The sequence below is a fragment of the Rhinoraja longicauda genome, chromosome 5, assembly GCF_053455715.1.
Source record: "Rhinoraja longicauda isolate Sanriku21f chromosome 5, sRhiLon1.1, whole genome shotgun sequence".
Taxonomy (NCBI): domain Eukaryota; kingdom Metazoa; phylum Chordata; class Chondrichthyes; order Rajiformes; family Arhynchobatidae; genus Rhinoraja; species Rhinoraja longicauda.
This window is the reverse complement of record NC_135957.1, coordinates 55594721-55616115: the sequence shown is the minus strand read 5'-3', so window position 1 is coordinate 55616115 and position 21395 is coordinate 55594721. Positions and strand designations below refer to the sequence as shown.

The 21395-nt window shown below is 43.7% G+C and overlaps 1 protein-coding gene across 3 annotated transcripts in view; it reads right to left on the bottom strand.

Moving 5' to 3' along the window:
- Positions 1 to 15588, bottom strand: part of tbc1d32 (TBC1 domain family, member 32) — a 120023-nt gene extending 104435 nt beyond the window's left edge. For 2 of the 3 annotated variants that reach the window (XM_078400176.1, XM_078400178.1), the window contains exons 1-4: positions 15334 to 15588; positions 8966 to 9124; positions 7461 to 7619; positions 5474 to 5651 (exon numbers count right to left, since the gene is read on the bottom strand). In XM_078400176.1, coding sequence (XP_078256302.1) covers positions 5474 to 5651; positions 7461 to 7619; positions 8966 to 9120 — 492 coding nt within the window. In that variant the 5' untranslated portion in view covers positions 9121 to 9124; positions 15334 to 15588. The remainder of the gene's footprint in view (positions 1 to 5473; positions 5652 to 7460; positions 7620 to 8965; positions 9125 to 15333) is intronic. The other variant, XM_078400177.1, reaches the window with a different exon arrangement.
- Between the last annotated feature and the right edge of the window lie 5807 nt (positions 15589 to 21395).

Here is a 21395-nt window from a genome sequence, read left to right as displayed (position 1 = left end):
AACTTGCCCTTGCCGACCAAAATGTCCCATCTACACTAGTTCCACCGGCCTGCTTTGGCCCATGTCCCTTTAAACCTATCCCATCCATGTACCTGTCTAAATGCTTCTTAAAAGTTGCAACAGAAACTATCTCCTCCAGCAGCTCGTTCTATACACCCACCACACTTTGTGTAAAAATGTTATCCCTCAGATTCCTATTAAATCTTCACCCTCTCACCTGTGTTCACTGGTTCTTGATTCCCCTATTCTGGGAAAAAGACTCTGGGGTTTACCCAATCTATACCTCTCATGATTTTATTCACCGCTACATAATCACCCCTCACCCTCGCTCTGACTCTCCCGCAGTTCTGGGCCTCACTCACTCACAACAGCAGGCCCTCGCTCTGACTCTCCCACATTTCTGGGCCTCTCACTCACAGTAGCAGGCCCTCACTCTGACTCTCCCACAGCTCCAGGCCTCACTCACCTAGACCTGTCATGGACTCCAACTGTACTTCATTCTACGCCAGATCCATGCCCTCAACAAACGTTTCCTCGCCTACCTTGACTCTACTAAGGATCACAAATTGCCTGCCTCCAGGCCGGTACTTCCACCGACACTCCTCGACTCAACCGCTGACACTCATGGCTCCACCGTGCCGCCTGCCCGACCACCATAAGGCCGAGATGGCCGCCATGAGGAGCAGCACAAACATCCACCGCCTCTCGGACCCTCACTACCTTCCCGGACGAATCCAGGCCCGGATCACCGAAACTGCCGCCGCTGCCGACTCTCACCGCCTCCCTGGGGCCACCATCGCTGCTGCCACCGACCTTCACAATCTCCCCGGGACCACCGATACTGCTACCGATGACCCATATCTCTACTCCAGCCCCCCATGGGTCTCCACCAGCGACTTCGCCAAATCCAGGCCACTCCACCGCCCACCATCGGGCCGGATCCATCGCCTTACCCGAGTTCCAGCCTCAGCACCTACCACCCACCAGCGGGCCCACAGACTCCACGATGCAGATTCCCACACCATGTGGTCTGACTCTGCTATGTCCTACTGCTCCCCCCCCCCCCCCCTCCTACAGGGAACCTCAATAGTGATGGGTCTTCCCCTTCCCTCTCTTTTAACCAGGTTATCCTGACCATACCCCACCCATACAATAGTCCTCAGGCCCCCTTCTCTCTGAACACCCACCATCCCCCCCACCAGACCTCGCCTCGGCTTCTGTCCACTCCACAGCCCTCCTCTGATCCCAACCCCCACCCTTATCCTGTCTTCACCACCCCCCCTGACCTCTCCCTTTCCGATACAGAACGTTCTTTCCTCAACGGAGGCCTCACCTTCGTTCCCCTCCGCCCCCACCTCATCAGGTTCCGGGTCCGCCATGACGTAGAGCTTTTCTTCTGTCGCCTCTGCATCTGTGCTTTTTTCTATGGGAAGGAATCCTCATCACCCAGTGACGACCCATTCTCTCGTCTCCACCGGTTCTTCTCCTCCTGGACTCCCCAGAATGGCCTTCTAACCTCTCTAAACCTCATTATTTCTAACTGCCGGTGTGAGATCAACCATCTCCCCTTTTCCACTCCCCTACTCTAACCTCACCCCCTCTGCACGTACAGCCCTCCACTCACTCTGCAGCAACCCCGACATTATAATCAAGGACGCTGACAAGGGAGGTGCCGTGGTAGTCTGGCGCGCTGACTTCTACCAACAACTCTCGGACACCTCCTCCTACTTATCCTTGGACCATGATCCCACAGACGAGCGCCAGGCCCTAATCTCACACACCATTTCTGATTTCATCACTTCTGGCTGTCTGCCTTACACAGCCTCGAACCTTATTGTTTCCCAGCCCCGCACAGCCCGGTTTTACCTTCTCCCCAAAATCCATAAATACAACGGCCCTGGCAGACCCATTGTTTCTGCCTACTGTCCCAAGGAAATGATTTCCACGTACCTCGACTCCACCCTATCCTCCCTTGTCAATCTCTCCCAACCTATGTCCAAGACACCTCACATGCCCTTCATCTCTTCAATGACTTCTGCTTTCCAAGCCCCCACTCCCTCATCTTTACTATGGATGTTCAGTCACTCTACACCTCCATCCTCCCCCAGGAAGTGCCTTAAAGCCCTCCGTTTCTTCCTCGACCACGGAACCATCCAATTTCCTTCTACTAATACTCTACTCTGCCTAGTGGAGCTGGTCCTCACCCTCAACCAATTCTACTTTGATTCCTCCCACTTCCTCCAAGTCCAAGGCATAGCTATGGGCACCAGCTATGCCCACCTCTTTATAGGGTACTTTGAACAATCCCTGTTCCAGGCGTACACTGGCCCTATCCCCGAACTCTATCTCCGTAACATTGATGACTGCATCGGTGCTACCTCCTGCACCCATGCGGAACTCATGGACTTCATCAACTTCACCACCAATTTTCATCGTGCACTCAAATTTATTTGGACCATCTCCAACTACTGTAATGTAGTACTGTACTAGTTCTCCAACCTACTGTATCCGTTGTTCAAGATGTGGACTCTTATACATCGGCAAGACCAAACGTAGTCTGAGGAACACCTTTGCTCAGCCCACCTGAACCTACCTGATCTCCCGGTTGCCGGACACTTTAATTCTCCTTCCCATTCCTACACAGACCTTTCTGTGCTAGGTCTCCTCCATTGTCAGAGTTGTTACAAGCATCAGCAGCAACAATGGAAAGCAAAACAATTCTACTGATATATTGGTTTTCAGAGAAACTTAGAACTACTATCCACAGCACCAATATTGTTAAACAATCCCTTATGGACAATATCATGCCCTACATCTCGCATTCAGTTTCCACATTGAATAAAGCAGCAAAATCTATTGCAAAAAAAGAACAAACCATAAGAGGAACTCAGCAGATCAGGCAGCATTTGTGGAGAGAGAAGGACAGATGGTGTTTTGGGTCGAGACCATTCCTCTAAATGAGGTAGCAGAGGGGAGATAACCAGCAGAAAAACATGAGGAGAAGGGGTGGGGCAAAGGCTAGCATACAATAGATGGATCCAGTTGAAGAGGAACTGATTGGCACACGAGTCAGGTGGCGAAAATAAGGGTGGAGACGTAGCATGAAAAATGGGGGACTGTGGCAGGGAGGGGTGGAGAATGAGCAGATGGAGTTGGAGAAAGAGAAAGGAACTGGTTGCCAGGGATGTGGCAGTGGAGAGATAGGGGCAAACAGGGGTAGATTACCTGAAATTGGAAAATATGCGATATTGTTATTTCTGTTTGCCGTTGACATTGGAAAAGGCAGAGTATAGTCAATATGGGGAGGGGAAGGGGAATTAGCAACGGTTGCTATCTCTATTCTTTTCTATGTTTATTCTGTTAACTTAATTTTTTCTGACACACAATGCAGAGCATTCAGCCCATCAAGTCCATGCTGACTCCTAAACAAACAATCCCATTACCACTCTCATCTCTGTAGTTCTCCGACCTATCCTCTCCCTCATGCCCACCAATTTCCCTTTGACTATTTTGCCACTTATCCCCGTGGTCACAGGAGACCAAATTTCACCCAAGGTCAGGGCTGAACCCGTGTTGCTGTAGGTGTTAGATGTTATCAGCAGCACTAGCCTCTGAGGCTCTGTGCAGCCTAAGGAGTGCGGTCTTGGGAATTAAGAATGATCAGAAAAAATTGTGAATGGGATGGCTGGGAAATCATCGTTTCTTCCACACCAATGCCATATTGGACAAATAAATTTGCATTGAAAAGTCCTGTCTTGTACACAGGTGTACAAAATAATAAATCTGTTTAAAGCTCCTACTTTAAACAGAATCAAAAATTAAGAATATCCAAGGTTAACAACTGCATTTCTAAACCAATTAACTCCATGTTCCAATACAGTATAGTCAGCAGAATCAACCTCAATCAAACCTGTTTCATTTCGCTGAACACCTCCGCTCAGTCCGCCTAGGCATACGTCATCTCCCGGTTGCTAAACATTTTAATTCCCCCTCCCATTGTCATACTGACCATTCTGCCCTGGGCCTCCTGCACTGTCAGAGTGAAGCTCAACCAAATTGAAGGAACAGCACCTCATATCTCATTTGGGCAGCTTACAACCCAGAGATATGAATATTGATTTCTCTAACTTCAAGTGACCCTTGCATTCCCTCTCTCTCGTCCCTCCCCCATCCTAGTTCTCTGACTAGTTCTACTGTCCTTCTGATTATATATTACAATACAATACAATACAATACAATATATCTTTATTGTCATTGTACCCAGGGGTACAACGAGATTGGGAATGCGCCTCCCATACGATGCACTAATTTAGGTAATTTAGACAGCAGCAACCCAACGAAACGAACAGTTGTAACAGTTTTGGACAGGGTAAAGTGCAAGTTGATCTATGCGTTGTGGCCATCCGGCTCAGCAGGACCGGTTCATAGCAGCTATGGCCCTGGGGATGAAGCTGTTCCTGAGTCTGGAGGTGCGGGCATAGAAGGCCTTGTATCGTCTGCCCGATGGAAGGAGTTCGAACAGACTGTTGCAGGGGTGTGAAGAGTCTTTGTGGATGCTGGTGGCTTTTCTGAGGCATCGTGTGTTGTAGATGCCCTCCAAGTCTGGTAGCTGTGTTCCGATGGCCCTCTGAGCTCTATGGACTACCCGCTGTAGAGCTTTCCTTTCTGCCTCCGTGCAGCTGAGGTACCACACAGGGATTCCATGCGTTAGGATGCTCTCTATGGTGCAGCGGTAGAAGGTCTTCAGCAGCTGTCTTCAGTTACTGATTGTATGCTGTGTTATCACCTTCCCCATAGCTAACAATGAACCAATCTACATTTCCTTATCAACATCTGCTTTAATCTGTCATCTTCATACCTTACCCTTCCACATATCTCTAGTTTAGTTCAGAGATACAGCGCGGAAACAGGCCCTTCGGTCCACCGAGTCTGCAACGATCAGCGATCCACACACATTAACACTACACTAGGGACAATTTTTACATTCAAACCAAGCCAATTAACCTACAAACCTGTACGTCTTTGGAATGTGGGAGGAAACCGAAGTTCTCTGAGAAAATTCACGCAATCACTGGGAGAATGTACAAACTCCATACAGACAAGCACCCGTAGCCAGGATCAAACCCGGTTCTCTGGGGCTGTAAGCAGTGTAAAGCAGCAACTCTACCACTGCGTTACCGTGCCACCCTCTCTCTCACCCTCTAGTTTCCCTCTTCCCTGACTAATTAGTGTGACTGCTATTGTATCACTGTTGTTCACAAATGCTAAGCCATGGTTACTAAATTATCTCTTTCTGATCATCAGTCCGAAGAAGGTCTTGACCCAAAACGTCACCCATTCCTTCTCTCCGGAGATGCTGCCTGTCCCGCTGAGTTATTCCAGCATTTTGTGTCTATCTTTGTTACTAAATTATCATTCAGCAATATGTAATACTCATAAGAAAGAAAAGTAGAACAATGATCAAGTTATTTACCTGATTGAATAATGATCCACTGTCTGAGCAATTTTCCATGCAGTAATCAGTGTGTTGCTCATGCTGTTTTTTCCTGTGGAGTTCTTCTTTCTTCATTTGATCTTCTTCAAATTTATTGATTAGGGACTCAACGACTATCATCATACTATTTTTCATTGATCGCATCATATCCTTGTATCTGAAACAAACCATAACAACTTAACAATTAACCAAGGAATTATCTTGTATTTCTTAAACTCTTCCATCATAAGTTCAATACAAGCCATCAATACAACCTGACGCCTTATCACTGGATGTCTTAGACCAACATCAACTGACAGCCTATGCATACTATCTGGTATAGCGCCACCAGAGAGTTGTCGCAGTGCAGCAAGCAGTAGAGAATGCCATCGGCAGACCACAGATGTACGACATCCCCTATTCGGCCATGAACCCGCAAAGAGTCGGCTAAAGTCCAGGAAAAGCTTCCTCAACGAAGTTGAACCAAATGCTGAAGCTGAAGGTACTAGAGTTGCATTATGGGAAGAGAGACTAGCCAATCTCCCATCAACGACATCCGTCCATAAATGCCAAAGAAGAACTTCCTCCTGGGGCCGAATCAAGCTGGGCTGAATGGAAATGTCTCAACAGACTGAGAGCTGGTACTGGTCATTGAAAAGCGACATTGTAAAGAAATGGGGTTATATAGACAATGAAGATGTCATCTGCATAAGTGGCACTGAACCACAAACTATGGAGCACCTATTGAGATGCAAAGCTGAGGACCTCGCAGAGAACAATGATATTGCTAAGAGTTGTGTTCAGTTTTGGCTGAAACACAATATCTAGCATGTGTGGACACGATAAGAAGAAGAATCATAAGTTCTGAGTAATTTTACGAAGCATAACAGCCGGACATCTGCTGTGTCGAGACTGAGTGCCTGTTCATCATGGTGAGGAATAGCTTCCCTCGCAGGTGTGTTGTTGAGTGCCTCGAACCATCCAAAATATTTATTGAGTTCATTGAGAAAGTTTGTGTTGGCTTCACAGGGTGGTGGAGCAGTCTTATAGTCTGTGATGGTTTGGATTCCCTGCCACATGCGCCTGGTGTTCATGGGGTCATGAAAGAAACTCTGGATTTCCTGACCATGGGCACGCTTTGCTAGCCTGATGAATCGGTTCAGGTTGGCTCTTGCTGATCTGAGTGCCACCATGTCACCGGATTTAAATGCTGCATTTCGTGCTCTGAGCATTGCACGTACCTCGGTGGTCATCCAGGGTTTCTGGTTGGCCCGTATAGTGATGATCTTGGTGACACAGACATCCTCTATGCACTTTTTCATGTGTGCAGACACAGACGTAGCATCCTCCTCCAGGTTGGTGTGTTGGTTGTCAGTCGCAGCCTTCTTGAACATGTCCCAGTCAGTGCACACAAAGCAGTCCTGTAATGCTGACATAGTTCCCTCTGGCCAGACCCTAACCTGCTTCTTAAACCTCTCTCCTTAAAACTATGTCCTCATCTTAGATGCCCCTGTCATGAGATCTACATCAACCTTCATTTCCACTGTGAGGCAACATTTCAGGTTTAAATAAGTCTATGCACATCAAATATCTATGATCTTTTAAAACACGTAACAAATTTCTGTGCTAATTGAGGATCTTTCTGGGAGAAAAAGTCATATAATTTACTCTTTGGATTCTTGAATATGTCTTGTAACTTTACCATCTACCGTATCTATTCCCCTCATATTATTGTACATCTCTATCAGTTCACCCCTCGGCTTTCTCCAGTCCAGGGAAAACAAACCCAGCCTAATCAAACTCTCCTTACAAGTTGTGATCTACAGCAACCTTAATTTCCACTGAGAGGCAAAGCTTCGGGTTTTAATAAGCCTATGCACGTCAAATATCTATGATCTTTTAAATCACATAAGAATTTTGTAATCATTGAGGGTCTTTCTGGGAGAAAATAGAAAGGAAATTTTAAAGCAAAATGCATATAACTTACTCTTCAGATTCTCGAATGTTTCTGGTAACTTGTTGAACTAGTGTATCTTGACCAGAAACTAAAGTTCGACCCTCTCCAGTACATTTCTCAGTCTCCTTCTCAATCACGGAGCCCAGTATGTCATCAATATGGTTCCGTAGGTACTTCACCAACTCATAACTTAAATCACAAAAATTTGATATAGAAAAATTAATACCTTTATCACAAAAATGTAAAAGGTTCCCCTAATTCATTTGTTATTTTATTATTGTGTCCCAGAAAATCTTTTAATGGAAATTGAATAAAACAAATCATGCTCATAAAGCTTTCTGGGCCATTCTTAGTCATGTGTGACCATGTGAGGCCACACACGTGACCAGTCATATTTGACCTCTGACCCTAAACAAACATTGTCAGCATAACATATAAAAATTTCACTTCATAAACTTCGACATATATGTCATATATACAGTACAAAACAATATACCTGTAATGCTTTCAGAATTAGAAGAGATGTATTCCACAATTTTTCACATTTTTGGTCACACACCAAACTAAGAATAGCCCTTCTACATAATTCTGCTCATTCAAATCAAAGAAGCTAATTATGCTTTCCATGCATGTATTACAATCCATATTATTTCCGCCCAACTGTTAATACTGGTGAAAAAGATACTGCAGTCAATGTCATCAAGTGATAAAAGTTTCTCTAAATATACCTTCAATCCCCTTGAACTACTGAAAAAAATATGCAAAGTATTGTAATGCCTCTTTTTGCACAGACTTGCAATAGGTGGTTTTAAATATTGTTGATCCAATTTGTATTAAATCCCAGATGTTACTTAGTCAACAGGTTCAAAATAAAAGTAGAACAATTTGTTTCAGTAGATGACACAAGATATTTTGGGGAAAGATTAGCAATCAGCATACTTAATTCGAATGAAAAGAAAGTGACAACAAACTATTATTTTCTCTGTGACATGGAACATTAAAAACCAAGGACATTCCAAGTAGAAATGAAGTTGAAAACAACAAAACTGCATCCAAGCATTTTAAAGTAATTTCATCCACCAACTGGTTTTCCCCATATTAAGTGCAACACCCTTCCAATTTTGTTCAGAAAACATTTCACCTCCCCCCCCCCCCAAATTCATATTTAAGTCTTTGGAGAATAATGCAAATTTTTCATGCAAGAGTGTGGAAATCAAAACTTATTTTGGACTGTTCAGATGAGAATCAACTCATCAAAAGGCACAATGAGGCAAGTTAGACAAATAAATTTATCCATGCCATCATCCAGTTCTCAAATGATCCATGAAAAATGCCAGTGTGAAGAATTAATAGACAAGAAAACAATCTGAATTTTAAAAATTATATAAATATTTCTCTCCACTGCTAGTGTGCTTCGAAAACCAAGGATAAATGTGACTTGCAACAACAATCCGAAATTACGCAACCATGTTTGAGCTTCAACCAGTTTATCCTTCTTAATCTCCAAATCATCATGTTGTCATTTCTTAACATACTTGTGAAAATTTTCATCTGTTTCCTCCAAATGCAGCAAGATCTCTTCCACACATTCAAGTGAAGGTGCACCTACAATTCTCTCCTTAATACTCTTCAATAGTTGCCTAACTAAAGATTGAAGACTTGACTCATCCTCACTGGAAAGATGGGACATCTTGCTGTAAATAATAATGAAAACAATTAAAATTTAAAGAGTGAAATTACAGTCTACTGTTGATATTTGTATAATTGCTCAAATATACCGGGTGGCGCCAGCAATCTGTCTGTCCCTTCCTTCTTTGTTGGTTTAATAGTATGTGCTAAATGTATGTTTTTAGTGTTCTTTAGCATGTTTTATGTGGTGGATGGGGGGGCTTGGGAGAAACTCTTTTTAATCTCTTACCTCGACAGAGACATACGATTTTTTTCCGTATCGTATCTCCGTCCGTGCTGCGGCCTAACATCGAGGAGTTGGTGGCCTCTGTTGCAGATCGACTTCGGGAGCTCCAATCGCGGGAGCCTGCAGGACTTAACATCGTGGAGCTCACAATCCCTTTGCCAGGGATCGACCTCTGAGCTCCAAACGCGGGAGCCTGCGGACTTTAACGTTGTGGAGCTCGCGGTCTCTGGTTACTCCAAGCCACTGGAGCTTCGACCGCCATGACGCTGGAGCTTCGACCAGCCTGTCGCGGGGGCTTCGATCGCCGACAGCGGAAGCTTCGATCGCCCTGACGGATGGTTCAACTGCCCCGACCGCGGGAGAATAAAGAGGAAGAAGTTGGGACTTTATTGCCTTCCATTACAGTGAGGAATGTGGGGAATCACTGTGGTGGATGTTTATGTTAACTATTATGTAGTTGTGCGTCTTGTTGCTTTTTTTTAGTATGGCTGTGGACTTTATTGCCTTCCATTACAGTGAGGAATGTGGGGAATCACTGTGGTGGATGTTTATGTTAACTATTATGTAGTTGTGCGTCTTGTTGCTTTTTTTTAGTATGGCTGTGTGGTAATTTGCATATCACTGTACCTTAATTGGTACACAAGACAATAAAAGAGCTTTGAAACCTTTGAATTGCTCAAAGGAATTGCAGAAGAAATTGTTTAGATTAGTTTAGAGATACAGCGTGGAAACAGGCCCTTCAGCCCACTGAGTCCATGCTGACCAGCGATTTCCATACATTAACACTATCCTACACACATATTAAAGACAATTTACAATTTTTTTTACCGAAGCCAATTAACATACGAACCTGTATGTCTTTAGTGTGTGGAAGAAAACCGTATCACCGAGAGAAAACCCACGCGGTCACAGGGAGAACATACAAACTCCGTACAGACAGACATAGTCAGAATTTAGCCCGGGTCTCAGGTGCTGCAAGGCAGCAACTCTATCACTGCACCACCATAGGACTTGGGTTAAGTATTATTTGGAGTATCATGTTCAATTCTGATTGCCACATTACAGGAAGGATGTGGAGGCTTTGGAGAGGGTGCATAAGAGGTTTACCAGAATGCTGCCTGGATTAGAAGGCATTAGTTAAAAGGAGAGGTTGGGCAAACTTGGTGTCAGAGGCTGAAGGGAGAGCTAATTGACGTTCATAAAATTATGAGAGGCGTAGGCAGTCAGAATCTTTTTTCCCAGGTGGGCATAACTTTAAGATGAGAGGGGCAAGTTTCTTTTTACACAGAGCACGGTGGGGTGCCTGGAAAATGCTGCTAGAGGTGGTGATGAAGGCAGATACTGAAGTAGCATTAAGAGACTTTTGGATAGGTACATGGATATGTACGAAATGGAATGATATGGATTACATGCAGGCAGAGGAGATGTTTAACTTGGCATCATGTCTGGTGCAGACATTGTGGGCCAAGGTTGTACTATTCTATGTTCTAAATAAGTAAGTGGAAAACATGATGAAGTAAGTTTGTCTCATCAGGTAATTTGAATTAAGAAGCTTTGAATAGAGCAAATTATATGCTGTCTCCATAACAATTATACACTCAGGTTGCAAAATATAAAGACAGAACTATATGGAATAGAAAATATGCCATACAGGTAGTTATGGAATAATACGATGGTTATATTCCGAAGAAATTTTGCGTTATAATAAATCGTGCTTTAAAAACATTTGTGTAAATGGGAGAAAGAGGGTTGGGGATGAGAGAGATTCAGACTCACGGTAACAATGTTTTTTTTTGCCCCAGGAATTTTCAAACATAAAAAACACAAGGATTCGCAGATGCCGGTTTACTAAAAAAGTGCTGGAGTAAGTCAGCGGGTCAAGCAGGGGAGGAACTGGAGAAACAGAACCTTATATTGAGCTTGTATAGCTTACAACCCAAAAGTATGAACATTGAATTTTAGGTAATTATATAAACTCCCCTTCTTCTCCCATCCCCGTATCTCCCCCATCCTGCTCCCACAAGCACCACCTGGACTCGCACGTATTTTTCCCCTCTCCCCCTTCTTCCACCTATATTCCTTTCTCTCGCTTCACAATTCATAACTCTTCTATCTTGTTGTCTCACCCCTCTGTCTTTTCTTCACTGGCCTTTGTCTGCCTAATCAAAAGCTTCCCTCACCTATGTCCCCATTACCTGCCAGTACTTACTCGAGCTGGTTGTAACTTCAAGTATTAAATGGAAATTTGGTTTGAAACCAATTAGAGATGTCTACCCAGTGATGCAATAAATTCCCTGAACATCTTGTACATATTTAGGATACCTTCAGTATTCATCTCCTTATTGCTAATGCTTGTAGTATCTGAACATAGAACCTGTTAATAATGATTTGCCTCCTTTCAAGGATTTTATTGTCTGCCTTCCTGATAGATGATGTCTGACTCACTAAGCTCTCAACCCATCTGCTAACTACTTTTCAACTTGCACCTCACCCAAGATGTCGTTTCCTCTTTGCCCTACCCGTGTATCTACTTTAAATGATTGTCGATGCTGTTAGTTGCACTTCTTTGTCCCCACTTAGGCATGGTTTTTCAGTGGCAATTCTTTTTCATTAACATCACGAGGGCAGTCATTCACATGCCCTCATATGTTGGTGAATTCCACTTAATTTCCAAAGATTAGAAATATATGTAGCATACATTAACAAAAGCCTTCATGCTGAGGTGTTGATGCAACAAGTGGGCTAGCAGCTATGGGACTCTTGCTTTAATTTTCAATATAACCTCTGACATTTCTCCAATATGTACGCTCTGGCTGGAGGCAGCTGTAGAGGACTGAGCCCAGCCCCTGCTCGTCCCCTGAGGATCGGAGAACTGGAGAGGAGAACAGAGGGGACCAGCGACACAAGACAAAGGGCCAGTAAGAGAGTGAACCAGCGTCTTACCTTTTACCTTTCTGTCTCCTTTCTCTATTCATTTATTTCTTTACTTATTTATCTATTTATTCATTTCCTATGTTCTCAAAATCTCTGTAAAGCGTCTTTGAGTATATGAAAAGCGCTATATAAATAAAATGTATTATTATTATTATTATTATTACCCTCTCAAGAAATGACGGTTTGCTGGATGATCTGGAGAAAGGCAATGGCTGGAGGCCCTGCAGGGGCCTGAGGTTCACCTGGATCGGGCGCTGCTCCAGAAGACCAAGCGCACTGACCAGACAATAAAAATGAAGCCCATACCTGGCAACTCCTAAATGCGGTTTCTGTGGACTATTCCTATTTTCTTTGTTCTATTGGGGATTGTGCTTGGGTATAGCAATACTTTACTGAGCTGTATGCAAAAAAAGAATTTCACTGTACATATGCACACATGATAATAAAGAACCATTGATTGGATGAGCAGTGATCTTAAAGAGGTGTATCAAATCAAGAGGGGAATATATAGGGTGAATGCCCAAGTTCGGCGAATCAAAAACCAGAGGACATAGGTTTAAGGTGAGAGGTGAAAGGTTTAATAAGAACCTGAGGGGCAACTATTTTTATTCAGTATGGTGAGTATATGGAATGAGCTGACAGAAGAGGCAATTAAGGCAGGTACAATGACAACATTTAAATTATAGTTGGACAGCTACATGGTTAGGAAAGGTTTAGGGGGATATGGGCCAAATGGTTAGATGGGTCTGGTTTCTATGCCGTTGATGCCAATGTTGATGCCAATTAATTCAGATTCAGGAAAGAACAGTAGGACTCTAATATTTTACCATTCCTATTGATAAATGAAAGATATTTTTGCAGAAAATAAACTTTATTTCCCCTTATGTAAAATGTACTCGTGTTAAAGTGCAAACCCATATCATTGAGTCAAGGGAAATGTCAATAATACTCAAACGTTGTTCTCCCCTGACTCTCAGTCTGAAGAAATGTCTCGACCCGAAACGTCACCTATTCCTTCTCTCCAGAGATGCTGCCTGCCCTGCTAAGTTACTCCCACATTATGTATCCATATCAAAAGTTTGTTTGTTTATTTCCTACCTTTGAAAATACTTTTACCACAATCATGGACAAAGATAACAAGACCTAAACAGTCAACAGAGTAAACAGAAATATATTTTGACACTACAAGGTAAACGTAAATCTAAATCTTAATTATACTGTTCAAAGTTAAAACAATCTGGGCAGTTTTGGTGAAGATCAACAAAATGTAATCAACATCGTGCTACTAAAGTGCGTCCAGCCTACACAGGCAATGTGTGCAATCCTGTATTTTAAAACCATGCAGCAGGTAGAAAGTCATCTCTGTTGACCGTTTACTGAGTCTGTTATGCATTCTTCCATAATTCAATGGTATTAAAGTTAAAAGTTGCTACAATAAGAACGATACATTATGATTTGATAAGATAGAACTTTATTTATACCAGGAGGGAAATTGGTCTGCCAACAATCATAAAACACAACCAGAAACATGACATTAAAGTGATGAGTGGAAAGTCCAGGATGTCCAAAGGGTAAGGGGAGTCAGTCAATCTACCCCATGACAGAAGGGGGAGGAGTTGTATGTACAGTTTGATAGCCACAGGAAAAAAGATTATCCTGAGGCATTCTGTGCTACATCTTGGTGGAATCAGTATGTTGCTGAAGATGCTCCTCAGGATGTCATGGAGCGGGTGAGCTGTATTGTCCAAGCTGCTCCACAGTTTGAGGAGCATCCTCAATGTAATATATTGCATAAGCAACAACGAGGTAGAAATATAAAGTATCAATGGGGATATATGAAGAACACAATAAAATGGAGAATGAGTAGACAATAGACAATAGACAATAGACAATAGGTGCAGGAGTAGGCCATTCAGCCCTTCGAGCCAGCACCGCCATTCAATGCGATCATGGCTGATCACTCTCAATCAGTACCCCGTTCCTGCCTTCTCCCCATACCCCCTCACTCCGCTATCCTTAAGAGCTCTATCCAGCTCTCTCTTGAAAGCATCCAACGAACTGGCCTCCACTGCCTTCTGAGGCAGAGAATTCCACCCCTTCACCACTCTCTGACTGAAAAAGTTCTTCCTCATCTCCGTTCTAAATGGTCTACCCCTTATTCTTAAACTGTGGCCCCTTGTTCTGGACTCCCCCAACATTGGGAACATGTTTCCTGCCTCTAATGTGTCCAATCCCCTAATTATCTTGTACGTTTCAATAAGATCCCCCCTCATCCTTCTAAATTCCAGTGTATACAAGCCCAATCGCTCCAGCCTTTCAACATACGACAGTCCCGCCATTCCGGGAATTAACCTAGTGAACCTACGCTGCACGCCCTCCATAGCAAGAATATCCTTCCTCAAATTTGGAGACCAAAACTGCACACAGTACTCCAGGTGCGGTCTCACCAGGGCCCGGTACAACTGTAGAAGGACCTCTTTGCTCCTATACTCAACTCCTCTTGTTACGAAGGCCAACATTCCATTGGCTTTCTTCACTACCTGCTGTACCTGCATGCTTCCTTTCATTGACTGATGCACTAGGATACCCAGATCTCGTTGTAAATGAGTAAATTCTTGAAACAATTTTCCAATTGAAGTCTAATAACGTAAGTCGCGGCCACCCTCCTCACAGGACAAATACAACCTATGCCACATGGCACTGCAAACAGTACTTCAGAGAGTCCACAATTTCGCCTGACATTTCAAGTTAACAAAAATGCCAATAGATTAAAAAAGTCTAAGCAAACACTCATAGACCATGGGCAAAACTTCTCTTTAGCTTGCAATGGTACAATGGTTTCTATATTGCCATGTGACCCAGGTACAGTGAAATACATTTTTTTGCAAACAGTTCAGCAAGAATTTCCCAGTACATAGGCACAATCACCCATTGCATTGACAGTGTTCCTGATATGGCATTCATCTACTTTGCCAGTGGGGTCACATTAACACCCAATTAATTGCAGCGAGCAGGCGAGTTGCAGGGAGTCACCTGCAGTGTCAGACTCCCTACCTGGTGTGGAGCACGTCCCCTGCCCTGCGCTTCCCCCGGGCCCAGCAACCGTAACCATGGAAACACCTTCCGACGCTCAGCTTGTCGCACAAGTTTTACAGCAAACCCATGCCGTCGATTGAGGCCAGTTTTAACAACTGTTTAAATAGACCATGGGGTTTTCCTTCGCGCTGCCGCTGTTGCGGTGACAGTGAGTGTCTGCTCGCCACCCCGAGTGAGAGCGACCCGCAGCCGAACTCGAGTGAGAGCCTCGGGACAAGATGGCGGCGGCGGCGGGGAGGAGGAGAAGGAGGAGGGCCAGGCGGCCGTCTCTGCTCATGCGCACGGGGGAGTATTAGCCCGCCTGGGGCCCCACCCCCTGCAACTTCATGAAACCTGTTGCGTTTATGTAGCGCCTCTCTTGCAAAGGGGGGTGGGGGAGAGAAGCGCCTGGGGCCCCATTACATGTAACTTCATGAAACCTGCAGCATTTATGTGGCGCCCGGGCTCCCACCTCCATGCTACTTCGTCAAACCTGCTGCATCTTTGTGCATTGACGTAGGGTAACTCAGCTGGAAAGTCAAGTCAAGTCAAGTCGTCAAGTTTATTTGTCACATAGTGAAATGAAAGTGGCAACGCCTGCGGATTGTGCTAAACTACAAAACAGAATAGAAGAAAAAAAAATGAACACAAAAAAAAATAATACAGTAAATTAAATTAGTCCCTGGTGATATGAGAGTTAACAGTCCTGATGGCCTGTGGGAAGAAACTCCGTCTCATCCTCTCTGTTTTCACAGTGTGACAGTGGAGGCGTTTGCCTGACCGTAGCAGCCGGAACAGTCCGTTGCTGGGGTGGTAGGGGTCCCCCATAATGTTGCTGGCTCTGGATCTGCACCTCCTGGTGTATAGGTCCTGCAGGAGGACAAGCAGCATCTCTGGATAGAAGGAGTGTCTGAAGAAGGGCCTCGACCCGAAACGTCACCCATTCCTTCTCTCTTAAGATGCTGCTTGTCACGCTGAGTTACTCCAGCATCTTGTGTCTGTCCTCAGTTTAAACCAGCATTTGCAGTTCCTTCCCACACACTGCTGCATTAGAGAGGGCGCCTCTCTTACATGGAAGTCTCAGTGCTTAAAGTCTTCAAGTGTCCCAATGAAATTACCGTACAGTCTATACATTTAATATAAAAGAAATTATTACTTGGGTCTGAAGAAACATCACTTAATAATTTTCTCCATAGAATGCTGTCTGACCTGCTGACTAACTCCAGCTTTTTGTGTCATCTTCAAATTATTACTTCCTGTAGCTTTACAAGCCCATTAACGGAATAACATACAAAATTACATAATAATCAAAATACATTAAATAAAACAATAAATCACACAGTAAATTAATAATCAGTAATCAGACCATACTCGTGCAAACACCAGTTTGTGGTGCAACCAAAACAAAGTCCATCGTTAGTGTTGGGCAGTGTTCAAGAGTCTCTTGGTTGCTGGGAAGTTGCTGTTCTTGAATCTGGAGGTTCAGTTTTCAGGCTCCTGTTCCGTCTCCCAGATGGTAGTAGTGAGTTGAAGGCATGGCTAGGGTTGTGTGGATCTATGATGATATTAACTGCCTTTTTTAGGAAGCACCTCCTGTAAATCCCATAATGGTGGATAGTCAGTATCTGTGATGAATCAGGTAATCTCTATTACTTTCTGCAGTCCCCTTCATTCCTGGGCATTTGAGTTATTGTGATGCAACCAGTCAGTATGCTTGCCATGGTACACCTGCATAAGTTCAGTGGAGTATTTGGCCACATTCCTATTCTCCTCAATCTTCTAATGGAGTAGAGGCAGTAATGAGCTTTCTTTATGATTGCATCAATGTGCTGGGCTTAGGGCAGATATTAAAACCCAGGAACCTGAAACTGTTAACTCTCGTCCCATCAATGAAGACACAGAGTTTTGGCTTTCCTTTCCTGAAGTTAACAATCAGCTCTTTTGTCTTGAGTAGGATTGTTGTTCTGGTACCATTCAATCAGAGTATCAATAGACAATAAACAATAGGTGCAGGAAACATAGAAACATAGAAAATAGGTGCAGGAGTAGGCCATTCGGCCCTTCGAGCCTGCACCGCCATTCAATATGATCATCCAGCTCAGTAGCCTGTACCTGCCTTCTCTCCATACCCTTTAGCAAAAAGGGCCACACCTAACTCCCTCTTAAATATAGCCAATGAACTGGCCTCAACTACCTTCTGTGGCAGAGAATTCCAGACTCACCACTCTCTGTGTGAAGAAATGTTTTCTCATCTCGGTCCTAAAAGACTTCCCCCTTATCCTTAAGCTGTGACCCCTGGTTCTGGACTCCCCCAACATCGGGAACAATCTTCCCGCATCTAGCCTCTCCAACCCCTTAAGAATTTTATATGTTTCTATAAGATCCCCCCTCAGCCTTCTAAATTCCAGCGAGTACAAGCCCAGTCTATCCAGTCTTTCCTCATATTCGGCCCTTCGAGCCAGCACCACCATTCAATGTGATCATGGCTGATCATTCTCAATCAATACCCCGTTCCTGCCTTCTCCCCATACGCCCTGACTCCGCTATCCTTAAGAGCTCTATCTAGCTCTCTCTTGAATGCATTCAGAGAATTGGCCTCCACTGCCTTCTGAGGCAGAGAATTCCACAGATTTACAACTCTCAGACTGAAAAGGTATTTCCTCATCTCCGTTCTAAATGGCCTACGCCTTATTCTTAAACTGTGGCCCCTGGTTCTGGACTCCCCCAACATTGGGAACATGTTTCCTGCCTCAAACGTGTCCAACCCCTTAATAATCTTATATGTATCAATAAGATCCCCTCTCATCCTAACTTCCAGTGTATACAAGCCTAGTCGCTCCAGTCTTTCAACATACGACAGTCCCGCCATTCCGGGAATTAACCTAGTAAACCTAGTAACCTATTTAACCTAGTAACCTAGCACGCCCTCAATAGCAAGAATATCCTTCCTCAAATTTGGAGACCAAAACTGCACACAGTACTCCAGGTGCGGTCTCACACTAGGGCCCTGTACAACTGCAGAAGGACCTCTTTGCTCCTATACTCAACTCCTCTTGTTATGAAGGCCAACATTCCATTGGCTTTCTTCACTGCCTGCTGTACCTGCATGCTTCCTTTCAGTGACTGATGCACTCGGACACCCAGATCTCGTTGTACGTCCCCTTTTCCTTATTTGACACCATTCAGATAATAATCTGCCTTCTTATTCTTACCACCAAAGTGGATAACCTCACACTTATCCACATTAAACTGCATCTGCCATGCATTCGCCCACTCACACAACCTGTCCAAGTCACCCTGCAACCTCATAGCATCTTCTTCCCAGTTCACACTACCACCCAGCTTTGTATCATCTGCAAATATGCTAATGGTACTTTTAATCCCTTCATCCAAGTCATTAATGTATATTGTAAATAGCTGTGGTCCCAGCACCAAGCCTTGCGGTACCCCACTAGTCACTGCCTGCCATTCTGAAAGGGACCCATTTATCCCCATTCTTTGCTTTCTGTCTGGCAACCAATTTTCTATCCATGTCAGTACCTACCCCCAATACCATGTGCTCTAATTTTGCCCACTAATCTCCTATGTGGGACCTTGTCGAAGGCTTTCTGAAAGTCGAGGTCCACCACATCCACCGGCTCTCCCCCGTCAATTTTCCTAGTTACATTCTCAAAAAATTCCAGAAGATTAGTCAAGCATGATTTCCCCTTCATAAATCCATGCTGACTCGGAACGATCCTGTTACTGCTATCCAAATGCTCCGCAATTTCGTCTTTTATAATTGACTCCAGCATCTTCCCCACCACTGATGTCAGACTAACTGGTCTATAATTTCCCGTTTTCTCTCTCCCTCCTTTCTTAAAAAAGTGGGATAACATTAGCTACCCTCCAATCCACAGGAACTGATCCTGAATCTATAGAACATTGGAAAATGATCACCAATGCGTCCACAATTTCTAGAGCCACCTCCTTATGTACCCTGGGATGCAGACCATCAGGCCCTGAGGATTTATCAGCCTTCAGTCCCAACAGTCTACCCAACACCATTTCCTGCCTAATGTGGATTTCCTTCAGTTCCTCCGTCACCCTAGGATCTCTGGCCACTAGAACATCTGGGAGATTGTTTGTATCTTCCTTAGTGAAGACAGACCCAAAGTACCGGTTCAACTCGTCTGTCATTTCCTTGTTCCCCATAATAAATTCCCCTGCTTCTGTCTTCAAGGAACCCACATTTGCCTTGACTATTTTTTTCCTCTTCACATACCTAAAAAAGCTTTTACTATCCTCCTTTATATTATTGGCTAGCTTACCCTCGTACCTCATCTTTTCTCCCTGAAATCTGACTCATTATCTGACCTAAGATAGACACAAAATACTGGAGTAACCGCAGGACAGGCAGCATATCTGACCTGTTATTTATTGGCAAATTTTAAAATGGTGTTGGAGCCAATGACTGGCTACACAGTCCCGATAAAGATTAGAGCGGAGGACAAAAGAACTAATCTTTGAAAAATTGCTATCAGGAATATTGCAAAATACTGAACCCTTTGTAGTAGTGTAGATGTGCATCCTACAAAACCTGCCATCATTTTCACAGAGTAATAACAACAATGTAAAATCTACAAATGTAAAATCCAGCCCCAAAGAATTATTTTAGGAATTAAACATGGCGAATGAAAATATAGCCTTCAATTGAAGTCCAGATCGAGGACTATGAGAGGGTGTTAAGGGGATAGGGGATAAGTGATAGGGAAAATAGCAAATTGAATATTTCAAACTGGTTTAGAAAAGAAAGCACAAAGGATTTATACTTTGGTTTACAGTGATTGTAAAGCTAAGTTCCCATGAGAAGGTGATTAGATTGTAATACATTCAGAAGATCAAAAACTCAAATGAAGTATATCCAATAAAATAAGGTAATCATCAAAATATCATTAACAGTCAAGAGTTAAGGGTGTTTAATTGTCATATGCACCAGGACTGGTACAATTAAATTCTTATCTGCTGTAGCTTTACAGGCATATTCAACCACATAAAAATATAATAAATTATCAGTTATTCTAGGTGAAAGGTAAACTGTATTCCAAATTAAAATTAGAATTAAGTATCCACAACTAAACATTGGATCAAATAATGACATGTTATTGTCTACCACTAGTTCCAGCTTCTACCAAAAAATAAAACATTATTGTCCAGAAGCAGGGGCCACAGTTTAAGAATAAGGGGTAGGCCATTTAGAACAGAGATGAGGAAAAAAAAATTCAGTCAGAGGTGTAAATCTGTGGAATTCACTGCCTCAGAAGGCAGTGGGGGCCAATTCTCTGAATGCATTAAAGAGAGAGCTAGATAGAGCTCTTAAGGATAGCGGAGTCAGGGGGTATGGGGAGAAGGCAGGAACGGGGTACTGATTGAGAATAATCAGCCATGATCACATTGAATGGTGGTGTTGGGGGTTGTAGGGCCGAATGGCCTACTCCTGCACCTATTGTCTATTGCAAATCAGCAATTTATCAAGTCAATCCCAAATCCACAATATTCATTCTAGGTGATGCATTAATGCACACAGAGCGTTGTGCGTGTGTCATGGCATACAATGGCATGCAACACATATCTGAATCGCAGAATGACTTGCTTTAGCAAGCAACACATCTCTGGAGCTTAATTGTCAGTTTGTATTGTCCATGGGGCACTTATGCAGAAGCAGCTTTAAAAATGCTTGCGAGTCATCTTTAGTAAAGACTTCATAGAACAAACCCCATGCCAGCACTGGAAGTTCAACTCAAAATGTTGTCCAAGTAATATACTCCTGCCTTCCCTCTGGTCCTTTAATCTCCACACAATACTGTCATGGCAGTAGATTCACACCTTCTTCAAGCTTGTAAACGCCCCCCATTATAGTATAGGAGCAAAGAGAGTTGAGTATAGGAGCAAAGAGAGTTGAGTATAGGAGCAAAGAGGTCCTTCTACAGTTGTACCGGGCCCTGGTGAGACCGCACCTGGAGTACTGTGTGCAGTTTTGGTCTCCAAATTTGAGGAAGGAT